The 16,306-nt window shown below is 41.5% G+C and overlaps 1 protein-coding gene across 4 annotated transcripts in view; it reads right to left on the bottom strand.

The window, feature by feature from the left end:
- osbpl11 (oxysterol binding protein-like 11) overlaps positions 1-16,306 on the bottom strand; it is a 138,978-nt gene that overhangs the window by 89,172 nt on the left and 33,500 nt on the right. For all 4 annotated transcript variants that reach the window (XM_063052425.1, XM_063052427.1, XM_063052426.1 and 1 more), the window contains exon 2: positions 3,638-3,706. In XM_063052425.1, coding sequence (XP_062908495.1) covers positions 3,638-3,706 — 69 coding nt within the window. The remainder of the gene's footprint in view (positions 1-3,637; positions 3,707-16,306) is intronic.

Raw genomic sequence — 16,306 nt, forward strand, 5'->3', positions numbered from 1 at the left:
AGCAATAATTAAAAACAAGCACCTAGTGAGCTGAAAAAAAAAATCACCTGAGAGGCAAGCTTCAGGTTGTTCCTTGAGTATCTTGCTTCTTATAACATTTCTTTTGATTGACAAGGGCCACATGGTACACTAGTCCACAAGGCAAGATCAAAAGGGATCGAAGGTGAGCTAGCGAACTGGTTACAGAATTGGCTTGATGGAAGGAGTCAGAGGGCGATGGAGAGACTCCCACCCCCACCACCCCAAATTGGAGGTCTGTAAGCAGTGGTCTGCTGCAGGGATTGGTGCTGGGTCCCGTTGTTTGTAATATATTAACAACCTGAACCAACATTCTAACTGAATGCAATTAGTGGACTTCGGAAGCTGCATCTCGATTTTAACCTCATCAGTCCACAGGACTTGTTTCCAAAATGCATCAGGCTTATTTAGATGTTCCTTGAACCTTTTGAATAGAACTTTTTGGCCGCAATGAGCAAAGGTATGTTTGGAGAAAAAAGGGTGCAGAATTTCATGAAAAGAACACTTCTCCAACTGTTAAGCACAGGGTGGATTGATCATGCTTTGGGCATGTATTGCAGCCAGTGACACGGGGAACAATTCACTGGTAGAGGGAAGAATGAATTCAATTAAATACCAGCAAATTCTGGAAGCAAACATCACACCGTCTGTAAAAAAGCTGAAGATGAAAAGAGGATGGCTTCTACAACAGGAAATTGGTCCTAAACACACCTCAAAATCCACAATGGATTACCTCAAGAGGTGCAAGCTGGCCCTCACAGTCCCCTGACCTAAACATCATCGAGAATCTGTGGATAGACCTCAAAAGGGCAGTGCATACAAGATGGCCCAAGAATCTCACAGAACTAGAAGCTTTTTGCAAGGAAGAATGGGCAAAAATTCTCCAAACAAGAATTGAAAGACTCTTTGCTGGCTATAGAAAATGTTTACAAGCTGTGATACTTGCCAAAGGGGGTGTAATTAAGTACTGACCATGCAGGGTGCCCAAACTTTTGCTTTGTGCCCTTTTCCTTTTTTGTTATTTTGATACTGTAAAACCGTGGTCCCCAACCTCTGGGCCGTGGACCGTTACCGGGCCGTGAAGCATGCAGGGGTGCAGCAGTAGCCGGGACACACCCAGCACATCTTTAAGAAAAAAGCCGAAATAAACAAGCTAATTAATTAGGTGCCGCCCACAACATAAATGTCAGCCCAGATCAGAGGCGACGCAATCGGCAATCACCTCTGATCTGGGCCGACATTTACGTGCCAGGCGGCACCTAATTAATTAGCTTGTTTATTTCAGCTTTTTTCTTAAAGATGTGCCGGGTGCGTACCGGCCACCGCTGCATTCTTCGCGGCAATGTATCGGTCCGCGGCCCGAAGGTTGGGGACCACTGCTGTAAAAGATGGAAACGAAAAAGTTTTCTTGCTCAAAATATTAAAGAAATGTGTCATATTTAACTGGAAATCAGTTCATCTTTTACTCGCTTAGCTATTCACAGTAACAGAAATTTTGACTGGGGTGCTCAAACTTTTGCATGCCACTGTATAGTGAGCTGAAAGAGGCATTACAGGTAGAGAAGGTGGTGAAGGTGACAAAAATGGTATATAGCACACTCCTCATTAAACAGGACAAGTTCAAGACTTAGGATGTCATGTTACATTGTTCAAGACATTAGTGAGACCACAGCTGGAATAGTTCGAGTTTGCATTAAAATGATGTATGAAATATACAATTATGCTAGTGAGGGGACAAAACAGATTCACAAGAATATTTCCACAAATTATGATTTTAAGTTACAAGGAGAGATTGGATTGGCTCGGACTGTTTTCCTTACAGTGAAGGAAGTCAAGGGGTGACCTTTGGAAAGTCTATAAAATCATGAGTGGCACAGAGAAAGAAAATCATCTTGGTCCTTTTTTGAAAGATAACAGTCTAAAACTAGATGTTACAAGCCTAAAGCAAGAAGGGAAAAGATTAATAGGGGATCTCAGTGGCAGATTTTTTTAAAACAGAGAGTGATGAGCAAATCGAATGGACTGCCAGAGATGAGTGCAATTGTAATTCTCGGGTTTCCAGCCGGGGACAGGTATCAATTTTAAGTAATGTTTCAGTGACAAACTCTGCCATCTTCATCAAGGATGTCTAGTGTGGCAGTATATGTACACCACCCCCCCCCCAACCCATCATCCATTCCTCGATTGGTTAATCCTCATCCAATCAGGTTTTCGCTCTCCCTATTTGTTTACAATCCAATCCAAATGCAGTTCTTAGTTAAAGCAAGACCTTCGGGCCGGCTGGTGGCACAATGACATCAGCGCCGGACCCGGGAGCAGAGGTTACCCGGTTCGAAACCAGTCGGGTCCACTCCCGAGTACACTTTCCATCTGTGCTGGGTTGAGTGTCGAGATCGCAACTCGACCTGGTAAAATAAAGGAAAAATACTGCGAAAATGTCTGTGAGGAGTGGCGCACCACACAGTTTCCCTCTCTCACTCCATGCCTTGTAAAAGCCATGAAAAAGACATCATGGATGCATGCATGCAGATGCAGAGACGCGCACGCACAAGACTCACACGCACACAGGCACACACCAAAAACAAGACCTTTGTCTTTGTTAAAATTCTTTTTCTCTAATTTTACTTCATTGGCTTCCTTCACCAGGCACTTCCAGCTGCAATTGGCGCGGAACAGTAGTTCTGTGCTGAAGTCAATCCTACGGCCGTTGCGAATGCAATGTTCTGCTACTGCCGATTTCTCCAGGTAATCAAAATGGATACACCTCCTTGCTCCTTGAAGCGGGTTTCTACCATGTTCCCCATCTGGCCAATCTACTTAAGAACGAGGAGGAATCCGTTGTTACCGCCTATCTTCACTATATTTCCACAGTTTCTGGAAGGATTGCTAGGATCCTGAAGAAATACTGGATTAATACCATCCATAAACCCTTAAGGAAGTTCAAATCACAGCCTATGCAGGTCAAAGATAAGCTGGGACTCAGGACAGCTGGCGATTACAGGATTCCCTGTGAATGCGGAGCGGCTTACATCAGCCAGACGGAGTGCGTGATAGAAACCCACATCATGGAGCACAGCTGGTGCATCTGTTTGGGTTACCTAGGTAAATCAGTAGTAATAGAACATTGCATTCGCAATAGCCAAAGTATTGACTTCGATGGCACAAAACTACTGTGCCATGTTCTTTGATAATTAATGTACTTTGAACATTTTGCAGAACAGAATTGTTTCAACATACTTATTTCTTCCAAGCTCTTTACCAGCCAGGACTAGAACCTTGATGAATACAACTGAGTTGCTAATTGTCTCGTGGTGCAACCACAACTCAGTTTAATGACCATGCTACAAATTAACTATACAAGTTTACCCCCTTGAAAAAGCAAATCAAAACTATATAAATGCACTATTTACATTACACATGTCAAACAGCACAAAACAATTTCCAATTCTGATGCAGAACTTTGAATACAAGTCTCCTCAGCCACAGAGCCTGATCAAATGACTGCATAATTATACTCAAATGGTACTAAATAGGACTGGTATTAAAAGGAAGAATTGAAATTATGTTAAATGCAAAGGAACCCTAATAATGAGCTTAATTGAAGAAATCAGCTACTCACCGATATTGCCATCCTGTGACAAGATTGGTGTACTTCATCAAGTATCCACACACATTCTCCATATGATCACTGCAGGAGAGAGAATAAAAATAAAATTAAATGAACAAAGGAACAAGATCATATTGTGTTCAGTGTTCACAATGCATTCTTCTCACCACTGGTGAGACCCTCCATAAATTGGGGGACTTCTTTGTTGAGCAACTCTGCTCCATCCGTCAAAAGCGGAACTTCCTGGTGGTCTAACATCTTAATTCTGATTCCCATTCTGACATGTCGGTTAACGGCCTCCTCTTGTGCCAAGATGAGGCCACTCTCAGGGTGGAGGAGCCACTGGTTATATTCTGTCAAGGCAGCCCCCAATGTGATGGCATGAAAATCAATTTCTCCTTCTGGTAAAAGACTTTTTTTCCCCTCCCCTCTTCTTCTATTGCCCATACTGGCCACTTACCTCTTCTCACCTGCCTATCACCTCCCCCTAAGTCCCCTTTCTCCTATGGTTCACTCTCCTCTCCCATCAGATACCTTCATCTCCAGCCCTTTACCTTTCCCACCCACATGGCTTCACCCATTACCTTCCAGCTGCCCTCCTTCCCCTCCCCACACTTTTTTATTCTAGCATCTTCCCCCTTCCATTCCATTCCCGAAGAAGGGTCTTAGCCCGAAACATAGCCTGTTTATTCATTTCCATAGATGTTGCCTGACCTTCTGAGTTCCTCCAGAATTTTGTGCATGGGGTAAATTTCAGTCCCTGAAGCAGAGACTCCGCCCGAAACGCAGCTGTTTATTCGTTTCCATAAATGCAACCTGACCTGCGGAGTTCCTTCAGCATTTTGTGTGTGTCATACAAGAAAATTATCGTCTGCTCATAACAGCAAAGAAATGCGCCAACAAAATGAAGTTCAATTTATTTTCAGCATTCAGAAAAATTTTAAGCAGCTATTAAACTTAACACATGTTATGACCAAGCATCTGAATAGGTGGATAGGTGAACAGATGTGACATTAATCATTAAAGAGCCAAAAGCTTTGCCAGCAATTGGCTGAAATTCTGATGCTGGAGCCCAGTGGCCTGCTGCACCAGGTTTTGTCTCAAGGACAGGAGATTTGATCTATGTCCTGCTCAACATCAGCCCAGGTGTACTACAAAGTTAATTGGTGGATGATGACTAACAAGTCCGGCAGTGGATGTTTTTACCGTAGCTGTGTTTTAATAGGATGTTTAACAAAACTTCCTGTATATAAAAATCTACATAAATGGGGTTCAAGGAAAAATTAGAAATTTCCTTCTTTTGGCTGAAAAAAACAAGACAAATCAAGACTAGTGGAAATTTTGAAGAAAAATATAGTTAATAAAAGGATACTTGGTTTTGAGGTGACAGAAAGAAACTTCTGGAGGAATTAAGCTGCTGCAACTGTGGGGAGAAATGGCAGAATAACGGCACAGAATAGATGGGCAGAAGAGACTGCTTCTGTGCTGTAGTGCTCCATGACTCTTCATCTGGACATACTTTTAGTTGTTCAATTATAGAATGCTCTGTCTGCCTATCACCTCAATAGGTCAACGGCAGACACAATCTCAATGGCTCTCCACACGGCTTTAGACCATCTGGACAACACAAACACCTACGTCAGAATGCTGTTCATCGACTATAGCTCAGCATTTAATACCATCATTCCCACAATCCTGATTGCAGAACCTGGGCCTCTGTACCTCCTTCTGCAATTAGAGCCTCAACTTCCTAACCTGAAGACCACATTCTGTGCGGATTGGTGATAAAATATCCTCCTCACTGACGATCAACACTGGCAAACCTCGGGTTCTACTGCTCTACTCTCTATATACCCATGACTGTGTGGCTAGGCATAGCTTAAATAGCATCTATAAATTTGCTGACTATACAACCAATGTTGGTAGAATCTTAGGTGCTCATGAGAGGGTGTACAGGAGTGAGATATGCCAACTGGTGGAGTGGTGCTACTGTAACAACCTGGCACTCAATGTCAGTAAAACAAAAGAGCTGATTGTGGACTTCCAGAAGAGTAAGACAAAGGAACATATACTAATCCTCATAGAGGGATCAGAAGTGGAGAGAGTGAGCAGCTTCAAGTTCCTGGGTGTCAAGATCTCCGAGGATCTAACCTGGTCCCAACATATCGATGTAGTTATAAAGAAGGAAAGACAACGGCTATACTTTATTAGGAGTTTGAAGAGATTTGACATGTCAACAAATACACTTGAAAACTTCTGTAGATGTACCGTAGGAAGCATTCTGACAGGCTGCATCACTGTCTGGTATGGAGGGGCTACTGCACAAGACTGAAAGAAGCTGCAGGAGGTTGTAAATCTAGTCAGCTCCATCTTGGGTACTAACCTACAAAGCACCCAGGACATTTATTGGGAGCGGTGTCTCTGAAAGGCGGCGTCCATTATTAAGGACCTCCAGCATCCAGGACATGCCCTTTTCTCACTGTTATCATCAGGTAGCAGGTACAGAAGCCTGAAGGCACACACTCACCGATTCAGGAACAACTTCGTCCCCTCTGCCATCCGATTCCTAAATGGACATTAAAGCTTTGGACACTACCTCACTTTTTATTAATATACAGTATTTCTGTTTTTGCACGTTTTTTAAAAATCTATTCAATATACGTAATTGATCTGTTTATTTATAATTTTTTTTTCTCTGCTAGATTATGTATAGCATTGAACTGCGGCTGCTAAGTTAACAAATTTCACGTCACGTGCTGGTGATAATAAACCTGACTCTGATTCTCTTTGGGGCCAAAAAGAGCCACAAGGCTGCTTTCCTCGATGATGGATGCTGCTTTCTTGTGACAATGCTCGTGGTAAATCTGCTCAGTGGTGGGGAGGGGCTTTGCCTGTCATGGACCATGCTGTATCCATTACTGTTAGATGGCTATTCCATGCAACGGTATGCTTTAAAAGAGTAGACAATCATAAGAGTTTGTCGAAGTGTTAGATGTCATGCTGAATCATTGCAAACTTCTAACAAAGTTGAGGCGCTGCTCTGCCTTCTACCGTACATTACAGGCCATTCAGCCCACAATGTTGTGATGACCATGTAACCTACTCTAGAAGCTGCCTAGAATTTACCTACTGCATCGCCCTTTATTGTCCTAAGCTCCATGTACCTATCTAAGAGTCTCTTAAAGACCCGATTGTATCCTCTACCACCTTTGTTGATTGTGCATCCCACGCACTCACCACTCTGAAAAACTTGCCTCTGACATCCCCCTTGTACTGACTTCCAAGCACCTGAAAACTATGCCCCCTCACTCTATAGCATCCACGCCCTTTTTGTAATGAAATGGCCAGCCTCAACATATTACTCCAAGTGAGGTCTAACTAAGGTCTTATATAGCTGTAACATTACCTCGTGGCTCTTGAACTCAATCCCACAGTTGATGAAGGCCAACACACCATACACCTTTTAACAAATCTGTCAACTTGCACAGCAGCTTTGAGTGTCCTATGGACATGGAGCCCAAGGTAGAAACATAGAAAACCTACAGCACAATACAGGCCCTTCGGCCCACAAAGCTGTACCGAACATGTTCTTAACTTAGAAATTATTTAGGGTTACCCATAGCCCTCTTTTTCTGAGCTTCATGTACCTGTCCAGGAGTCTCTTCAAAGACCCTATCGCATCCACCTCCACCACCGTTGCAAGCAGCCCATTCCACACACTCCCCACTCTCTGTGTGAAAAAACTTACGCGACATCACCATGCCAATCGATATTTGGGAAATTGAAATCTCACACCATGACAACCCTGTTATTATTACATCTTTCCAGAATCTGTCTCCCTATCGGCTCCTCAATGTCCCTGTTACTATTGGGTGGTCTATAATAAACACCCAGTAGAGTTATTGACCCCTTCCTGTTCCTGACTTCCACCCATAGAGACTCCGTAGACAATCCCACCATGTCTTCCTCCTTTTCTGCAGCCGTGACACTATATCTGATCCACAGTGCCATGCCCTCCCCTCTTTTGCCTCCCTCCCTGTCCTGTCTAAAACATCCAAAGCCTGGCACTCGAAGTAACCATTCCTGCCCCTGAGCCATCCAAGTCTCTTTAATGGCCACAATGTCATAGCTCCAAGTACTGATCCATGCTCTAAGCTCATCCGCTTTGTTCATAATAGTCCTTGCATTAAAACAGACACATCTCAAACCATTGGTCTGAGCGTGTCCCTTCTCTATCACCTGCCTATCCTTCCTCCCACACTGTCTCCAAGCTTTCTCTATTTGTGAGCCAACCGCCTCTTCCTCCGTCTCTTCAGTTTGGTTCCCACCCCCCAGCAATCGTAGTTTAAACTCTCCCCAATAGCTGTAGCAAACCTCCCCACCAAGATATTGGTCTCCCTGGGATTCAAGTGCAACCCGTCCTTTTTGTACAGGTCACTCCTGCCCCAAAAGAGGTCCCTATAATCCAGAAATCTGAATCCCTGCCCCCTGTCCAATCCCTCAGCCATGCATTTATCCTCCACCTCACTCTATTCCTATACTCACTGTCACGTGGAACAGGCAATAATCCTGGGATGACTACCTTTGTGGTCCTGCTTCTCAACTTCCTTCCTAACTCCCTGTAGTCTGCTTTCAAGACCTCCTCCCTTTTCCTGCCTATGTCGTTGGTACCCAATATGTACCACAACCTCTGGCTGTTCTCCTTCCCACTTCAGGATATCGTGGACACAATCAGAAACATCCCAGACCCTGGCACCTGGGAGGCAAACTACCATCCGTGCTTCTTCCCTACATCCACCGAATCGCCTGTCTGACCCCCTAACTATAGAGTCCCCTATCACTGCTGCCATCCTCTTGCTTTCTCTACCTTTCTGAGCCACAAGACCTTGCTGATCCTCTACACTGCCAAGAGTTTTACTGTTAATATTATATTCCATCTTCAAACTTGACCTACCGAAATTAACTACCCCATACTTATCTGGGTTGAAGTCCATCTGCCACTTCTCAGCCAAGTTCTGCACCCTACTTGTGTCCCGCTGTAACCTCTGACAACCCTCCAGACTATTCAGAACACCCCCAACTTTTGTATCATCAGCAAATTTACTAACCCACCCTTCTATTTCATCCTCCAGGTCATTTATAAAAACCAGAGGGGAGGGATCCCGGAACACCACTGGTCACCGTCCTCCATGCAGAATATGAACCATCCACAACCACCCTTTGCCTTCTGTGGTTAAGCCAATTCTGGATCCACAAAACAAGGTCTCCTTGGATGCCATGCCTCATTACTTTCTGAATGAGCCTCACATGGGGAACCTTATCAAATGCCTTACACTTAATCCATATACACTACATCCACTGCTCTACCTTCATCAATGTGTTTTGTTACATCCTCAAAGAATTCAATTGGGCTTGTAAGGCATGACCTTCCCTCAACAAAGCCATGCTGATTATCCCTAATCAAATTATGTCTCTTCAAATGCTCATAAATCCTGTCTCTCAGGATCTTCTCCAACAACTTGCCCATCACTATTTGTAAGACTCAATGATCTATAAATTTCCTGAACAAGGAAATTTCTACTCCCTTTCTTGAACAAGGGAACAACGTTTACAATCTTCTAATCTTTGGCACTTCTCCTGTCCCTATTGATGATGCAAAGATCATCACAAGAGGCTCAGCAATCTCCTCCCTCACTTCCTACAGTAGCCTGGGGTATATCTCGTCCAGTCCCGACAACTTATTACCTTTCAAAATCTCCAGCACATCACTTTTCTTAATGTCTATACACCCAAGTGTTTCAATCCACTTTAAGTCATTCCCACAATTGCCAAGGTCCTTTTCACTGGTGAATATTGAAGTATTCATTAAGTACCCTCACTACCTCCTCCGGTTCTATGCACGTTTCCACACTCACTTCTGATAGGTCGTATTCTCATACGTCTTATCCTCTTGCTCTTCACATACTTATAGAATGCCTTGGGGGTTTCCTTAATCCTGCTTGCCAAGGCCTTTTCATGGCCCCTTCTAGCTCTCCTAATTTCATTCTTGAGCTCCTCCCTGGTATCTTTGTAATTTTCTAGAGCTTTAACAGTACCTAATTTCTTGAACCTTTCATAAGCTTTTCTTTTCTTCTTAACTAGATGTTCTACATCTTTGTACACCATGGTTCTTGTACCCTACCATCGTTCCCTTGCCTCAATGGAACACAACTCTGCAGAGTACCATGCAGATGTTCCCTGAACATTTGCCACATTTCATCATGCATTTCCGAAAACATCTGCTCCCAATTTACGTTCCCAAGTTCCTGCCTATTTCCCCCTGCCCCAATTACATGTTTTCCCAAATTTTCTGCTTCAATCCCTCTCCGGCGCTTTGTAATGCCGCTTACATCTAGACCTAGGACTGATCATCTGAAATGATAACATCAAGGAATTTAAAGTTATTGACTCTCTCCACCTCTGATCTCCAGCTGAGGGCAGGCTCACAGACCCCTCCTCCTGTAGTCAATAGTCAGCTCTTTGGCTTTTGAATGAGATGTTGTTGTGGTGACACCATTCAGCCAAATTTTTAATCTCCCTCCTACATGTTGATTTGTCACCACCTTTAATTTGGCCTACAACAGTGGTACCGTCAGCAAGCTTAAATAGAGCAGTGGAGCTGTTCTTAGCCTCACAGTCATAAGGATAAACTGAGTAACGCAGGGCTAAGCACAAAGACTTGTGGTGCACCTGTGCTGATGATGCTGTGTTCCGGTCAACTGGGCGTCTGATTGATTTTGTTTTTAAATTAATATTGATGACTGTTCAGATAATGAAGTAATCCAGGCATGTACGCACCAAAACATGAATAATTTCAGGCTTAAGCAAATATTTAACAAGTGCCAGACAATGGCTCACTCTAAAAAGTACTGAATCTCCCTGGTCATTATCCTGAGGTAATCCTTGAGCAGACTTTAATTGAATTAGTTACATCCATTCAATAATATCTGCAACAAGATCACAGGCCAGGCACTTGATGGCAAATGACTCATCCTTTAACTCCTCAAAGTCTTTCCTCATCCACAAAGTGCATAATTGGGAATAAACAGAAAAATGATAATTGCCCAAGAAGCAAGATTCAAACATGTGAGCAACTCTGCATCATCTGAGACAGTGATTCCCAATGGGGGCAGTTACATGTCCTAAAGGGGCCATTCAAGATTCTTGTGGGGGTGGGGTGGAGGGAGGGGAAAAACTGTAAACAGCACCCTAACTTGAGACACGAGACCTGACAACCACGTCAACTTGCTGGCATTATCATCTGATAGGCATTCCAGTTTTTATTAATTTTCTAAATTTTATTTTAGCCCCATTAATGATGGATAAATTTGTACAGCATGATCCCCAAGAGTCTGAAGACAGAAAAGCCTTGAACTCTAATGCTGCTAAGAAACAGAAAGTGCATTAGTACTATGTATGTTACATACATGGTTTTATTCCGTTCATGTCAGATCAGCAACGCCCCATGTGTCTTACTTGTAATACTGTACTGTCTAATGAAGCCATGAAACCATCAAGATTACAGGAACACTTCCATAACGACACCCTGAAAAGGCTACTTATGGTATTACTCAGTTCCAGAAGATGAAAGAAGTATTTGAAAAGCATTGCACACCTGAGTCATTTGCCAAGAAAGCTAAAAATGACCTTGATAGTGGTCTCACTGCTTTTATGACACTTCCAAATGATAGCAAAGTGTGAAAAACCTCATACAATCGGTGAAAGATTAATAATGTTTGCTGAATCAGAAGTGCTCACCACTGTTCTCAAAATGGATACCAGTATTTTAAAATCAATTCCTCTGAGTAATAATTCTGTAGCTCATCGCATTGATGAAACAAGTGAAGACACTGAATATCAACTATGCACAGAGCTACAGAAAACAGAATGTAGGATACAACTGGATGAGTCAACTGTACAAAACAACCATGCATTGCTAATGGCATATGTATGATTATCAAAAATGGAAAAGCTTATGAAGAGATTCTCTTATGTAAAAAGAGAAAAACAAGTATCAACAGAGAATCAATCTACGACAAGCTCAAAATGTATTTTGAGGATAAAAGTATTCCAATTAGGGACATGATTTCTTGTGCAACGGATGGAGCACCATATAAGACAGGTTACCAAGCTGGTTTAGTAGAAGTTATGAAAAAATATTCCAAGTCTGTTTGAAATCCATTGTGTAATTCATCGCCAACGTCTCTCAGCCAAAGACCTCAGCCAACAACTTTTTTCAAGCATGAACCTTGCAATACCTGCCATCAACAAAATTAAAGCTCATCCTTTAAATAGCAGAATCCATTAAATCCATTAAATATCAGTTACGCCAAGATAACGTTGAAGAGTTTGCATGCTTGTTTCTTCACACTGAAGTGCACTGGTTATCAAAAGGCTGCTGCTTAAAATGTTTCTTTGATCTTTTTGACACTATGGTTGATTTTTTCCAAAGTCAACAAGAGCTTGGTAAACAAAATTGAACTTCAATGTGAAGATGTGGCATACCTAGCTCATCTGTATGAGAAAATGAACATTCTAAATATGACAGTGCATGGTGAGAACTTCAATTTAATCCACGCAAAAAATGCAGTGTCCACTGTTATCAGAAAATTTGAAATATTTAAGCAAAAGATTGGGAGAAGAATGTTCTCACAGTTTTCCTGTATGGAAGGAGTGGTCTCTTTCACAGACGGTGATTTGCAAGAGTACTGTTTACACCTGCAGTCACTGAAAAAGGATTTTCAGAATCAATTCAAGGATTTGAACGATCTGGAAAATCTGGACTGGGTAATTAACCCATTTCTTTGCAAGGTGGAAGATCAAAAATAGTTTGCAAGAAGAAATTATCAAAATTCAGAATGACAAAGCAGCAAAAAATGTTTTTTCCAAAAATGTCAGCTTTTGTAGTATGTGGCTACACTGTAATACAGTTTCCTGGTCTTTGGAGAACAGCCCAACTGCTTTTCATTACGTTTCCATCATCCTATCTTGTTGAAAGAGGTTTCAGTACAGTGAACCACATACTGACATAAACAAAAACCGCTGGGACATTGTTACGCATGGGGACTTAAGGCTTTTGCTGTCACACCTTGAACCAGATATTTCAACTCTTGCTAAAAACTAGCAAGTTCAAGGATCACGTTAATATCGAAGCTGCTGTACAGCACATGGGTATGGTGTAAGCTAGGTCTAAAGACAAATAATAAAATCAATAGAATCATTATTCTCATGTTAACAAATGGTAGAAATGTTTTTGCACTATGGAGGCAGCGAAAAATGCATTGTGCCTAAGAGGGGCATTGGCAAATATGAAAGTGTTTTAGGGGGCCATTGGGCTAAAAGGTTGGGAAAACACTAATCTAAGATGATGTAGCCAATGTACTGATACTCAATTATGTTAAGCAGTTATACCAGCCTTTCTGAACCTTTCAAGGAGGAAACCTTGAAATAATTTTCAGGCCTCAGGAAACCCCTGCATAATATTATTATATCTATAGATCAGTAAGTTGGAGATATAATAATCTAAAAATAATTGTCAATTCACTATTCAAAACCTTTCTTGTAAAGAACATAGTTAAGCTTAGCTAACCTTTCTTGAAACTAATCTCTTTCTTTCCCTTTCATAAACTTTAAAAGCTCAAAGCAAACATAATAAATTTTTCAATTCTGGGTCAAACTTGAGAAAAACACACACAGATTTCACCTTCAACTGAAATGAGACTATTTCTATCCTTGCTCCTAATGCTTGTTAAACAAGAAAAAGCTTGTTCACACATGTAAGAAGTTGAAAACTGCAGCAAAATGTTCATTGCTTTCCTATGAAAGGCAGGATACTCTCCTTTCACAGAAATCCAGAACTTGTCCAGGGACAAGTAATTAAATCTCATCAGAGTACAGGTCACAAAGTTCTTCCCCTTCTCTGAAACAGTTCTCAGAATGAGCAGAAAATTCAGAGAAAGGGTCCCTCACCCAGTTGTACACTTGTGTTGAATGGGAGAGAAAACACTGCTCAATTTTGTTCTTTGGTTCTTCCAGGTGGTTGTCAACAAGGCTTGAGATTTTCTGATCCTTCCTCACTCTCAAGCCCAAACAGAAATGGAAACATTTCAATATTTCCTTTTGCAACATGATTTTTCCAAAGATTCTGTTTCCTTTTAAATCCAAGAATCTTGTCACTTAAGGTCAAAACATTTTCTCCAGGGCCTTGCAGAGACTTGTTTAACTGGTTCACATGATGAAAAATGTCTGCTAAGTAGGCTAGTGTCTGCAACCATTCTTCATCTTCAAAGCACTCAGCAACATCTGACCTATTTTCTTGAAGGTACTTCTGCAATTCACCTTTCAGCTCAAACACCCTGTGGAGAACTCTTCCTCTGCTAAACCACCAGATTTCTGTATGTAACAGATTGGTGTGGTCTTTGTCCAAGTTTTCACACAGATTTTTTAAAAATATTCTTCCGTGAACTGGTCTTAAAGCTACTAAGTAACTTGCTTCCTGTACCCCTTTACTGATTGTGACTTTATTTTCAAAAGTTTGAAAATGTTTGTTTTGAAATTCCAAGAGTTGTTTAAGATAATCAGCACTTTACATGTCATATGGCTGTGATTTGTAGTTAAGTATCTTTTCAATTTTGCTGGAGGAATTGTTACATTTATAAGTTGTTTACCACAGACTAGGCACAATGGAATACTACAACTTGAATCACCAGTTCATGTAACCTCATTGGTAAGTAGCTTTCATTGTAAAGACGGACTTTTTTCTGTTCGTTGTTGCACTAGTACAGAGAAGTGACTAAAATTGTAATTCTTCATCATTGATTTTATCAGAATTGTCCGTAGACCTAGGTCTAGAATCCTCCTCAAAAAAAAAATTGCCATGCTGGACTGTCTCTAGAATGAAAATTTTCCTCCAATTTTCAACTACACTGATAGAGTTTCTTTGCTCCCGTAAGTCAGTCAGCAGTGCACAAGGGGAAGTTGGGAAGGTAGTTCAGCAGGGAGAGGCAGACATCATAGCCCAAGTTGGGCGGGTCCATTCAACACTCATAAAATGCCTTCAGGTTCCTGAACAGCCCACCGTCATCCCCTCTGTGCAATACAGCACTCATCAATTATCAACGACCTCTCCCATCTCGCATCAAAAACTGAGAATGCATTCAACCAATTAAACATCGTCCTACTGCACACTGCCATACTGGACTGAGATTACGAATGGGGATGCTCGGTCACTGCTCACCACTGCGAGTGCTAGCATCACACGTTGTGTGGAGTTCAAAAAACAATGTTTATTTTATTTATTTATTTCAATCACAATCTCTTGCGGAACCCCTAGTGACCTCACACAGAAACCCGGTTGAGAAACCCTAACTTATACACTTCACAAATGACACTATGTTGTTGTAGTGCTTTTCATCTATAAACTGCACCAGCAATATTCAGGGGCTTCGATAGTCACAACTTCCATACTCCTAATGTCAAGTATTGAGATGGCTAGAGTTCCAGGAATATGGGAATCACTGAGAAGTTCCCTTACAGTGCACATACCACCCAATTTTGAACTGCTAGATATTCAGTCTAAATCCTTAAACCGCCTAACATTATCAAGGACTTGCTGGACAGCTTCATTTAACAGGACTCTAAAAGAGGCACATTTTCAAATTCTTAGTTTACAGCCGATTAGCTAATGAGACAACTAACAACAAATAAAAATAAATTAGAGTTATTGATCCTTTTCGCATGGGCGGCATTTTTGCTATTTCCGTTGCATTAGACTTCTTTTTTTAGGAGGATGGCTGCTAGCTTGATACTCAACCCAGCATGGATGGAAAACATGCAAGGAACCGGTCGATCTGAACTTGGGACCATTTGCCTCAAAGTCTGGTGCTCATGCCACTGCACCATTGGCTGGCAGTTAAATTGGAGTCAGAGTGGTCATTGTCAACTTACCAGCAAGTCCTTGATAATGTCTGGTAAAGTTCAAGGAGTTGGAGGTGGGGGGGCGGGGGAGGGTGGAATACGTAAAGTTTTATATACTTCTTAGTCCTCGGTTCAGTGCAGGTAGATTGGTAGTTAGTGGAACGCTCAGCATAATTTTTTTTGCCAGTATGTGAAGCATAACAGAATTGATTGCGGTTTGGTGTACAGCATAAAACACAGGACAATACCATAACAGACAACACCATAGTAACCAACAATTTGCAAGATAATAGTGCATATAGCAATGAACAAAAAACAATTAGCAGGTCACATGTGCAAATGTCAATAATCAAACTTAAATAAACGTTCAAAGTAAATTTTACTATCAAAGTACATATATGTCACCACATACAACCCTGCAGCATACTTAGCAAATCAGAATCAGATTTAATTTTGCCAGCATGTATTGAAATATAACTTTGCGGCAACAGTACAATGAAATACATGGTAAATAAATATAGAGAAAAAACTGAGTTACATTAACTATACATATGATAAAAGCTAAAATAAGTAGTGCAAAACCCCTGAAAAGTAGCGAGGTAGTGTTGTATTGAATCTATAGAATAGTGACTATAACAAGATCAATGATACATCAACCAGAGTGCAGAAGACAATAGACTGTGCAAATGCAAATGTAAATAAATGGTAATAAATAACAAGAACATG

Source organism: Mobula hypostoma, chromosome 6 (genome assembly GCF_963921235.1).
Source record: "Mobula hypostoma chromosome 6, sMobHyp1.1, whole genome shotgun sequence".
NCBI lineage: Eukaryota > Metazoa > Chordata > Chondrichthyes > Myliobatiformes > Myliobatidae > Mobula > Mobula hypostoma.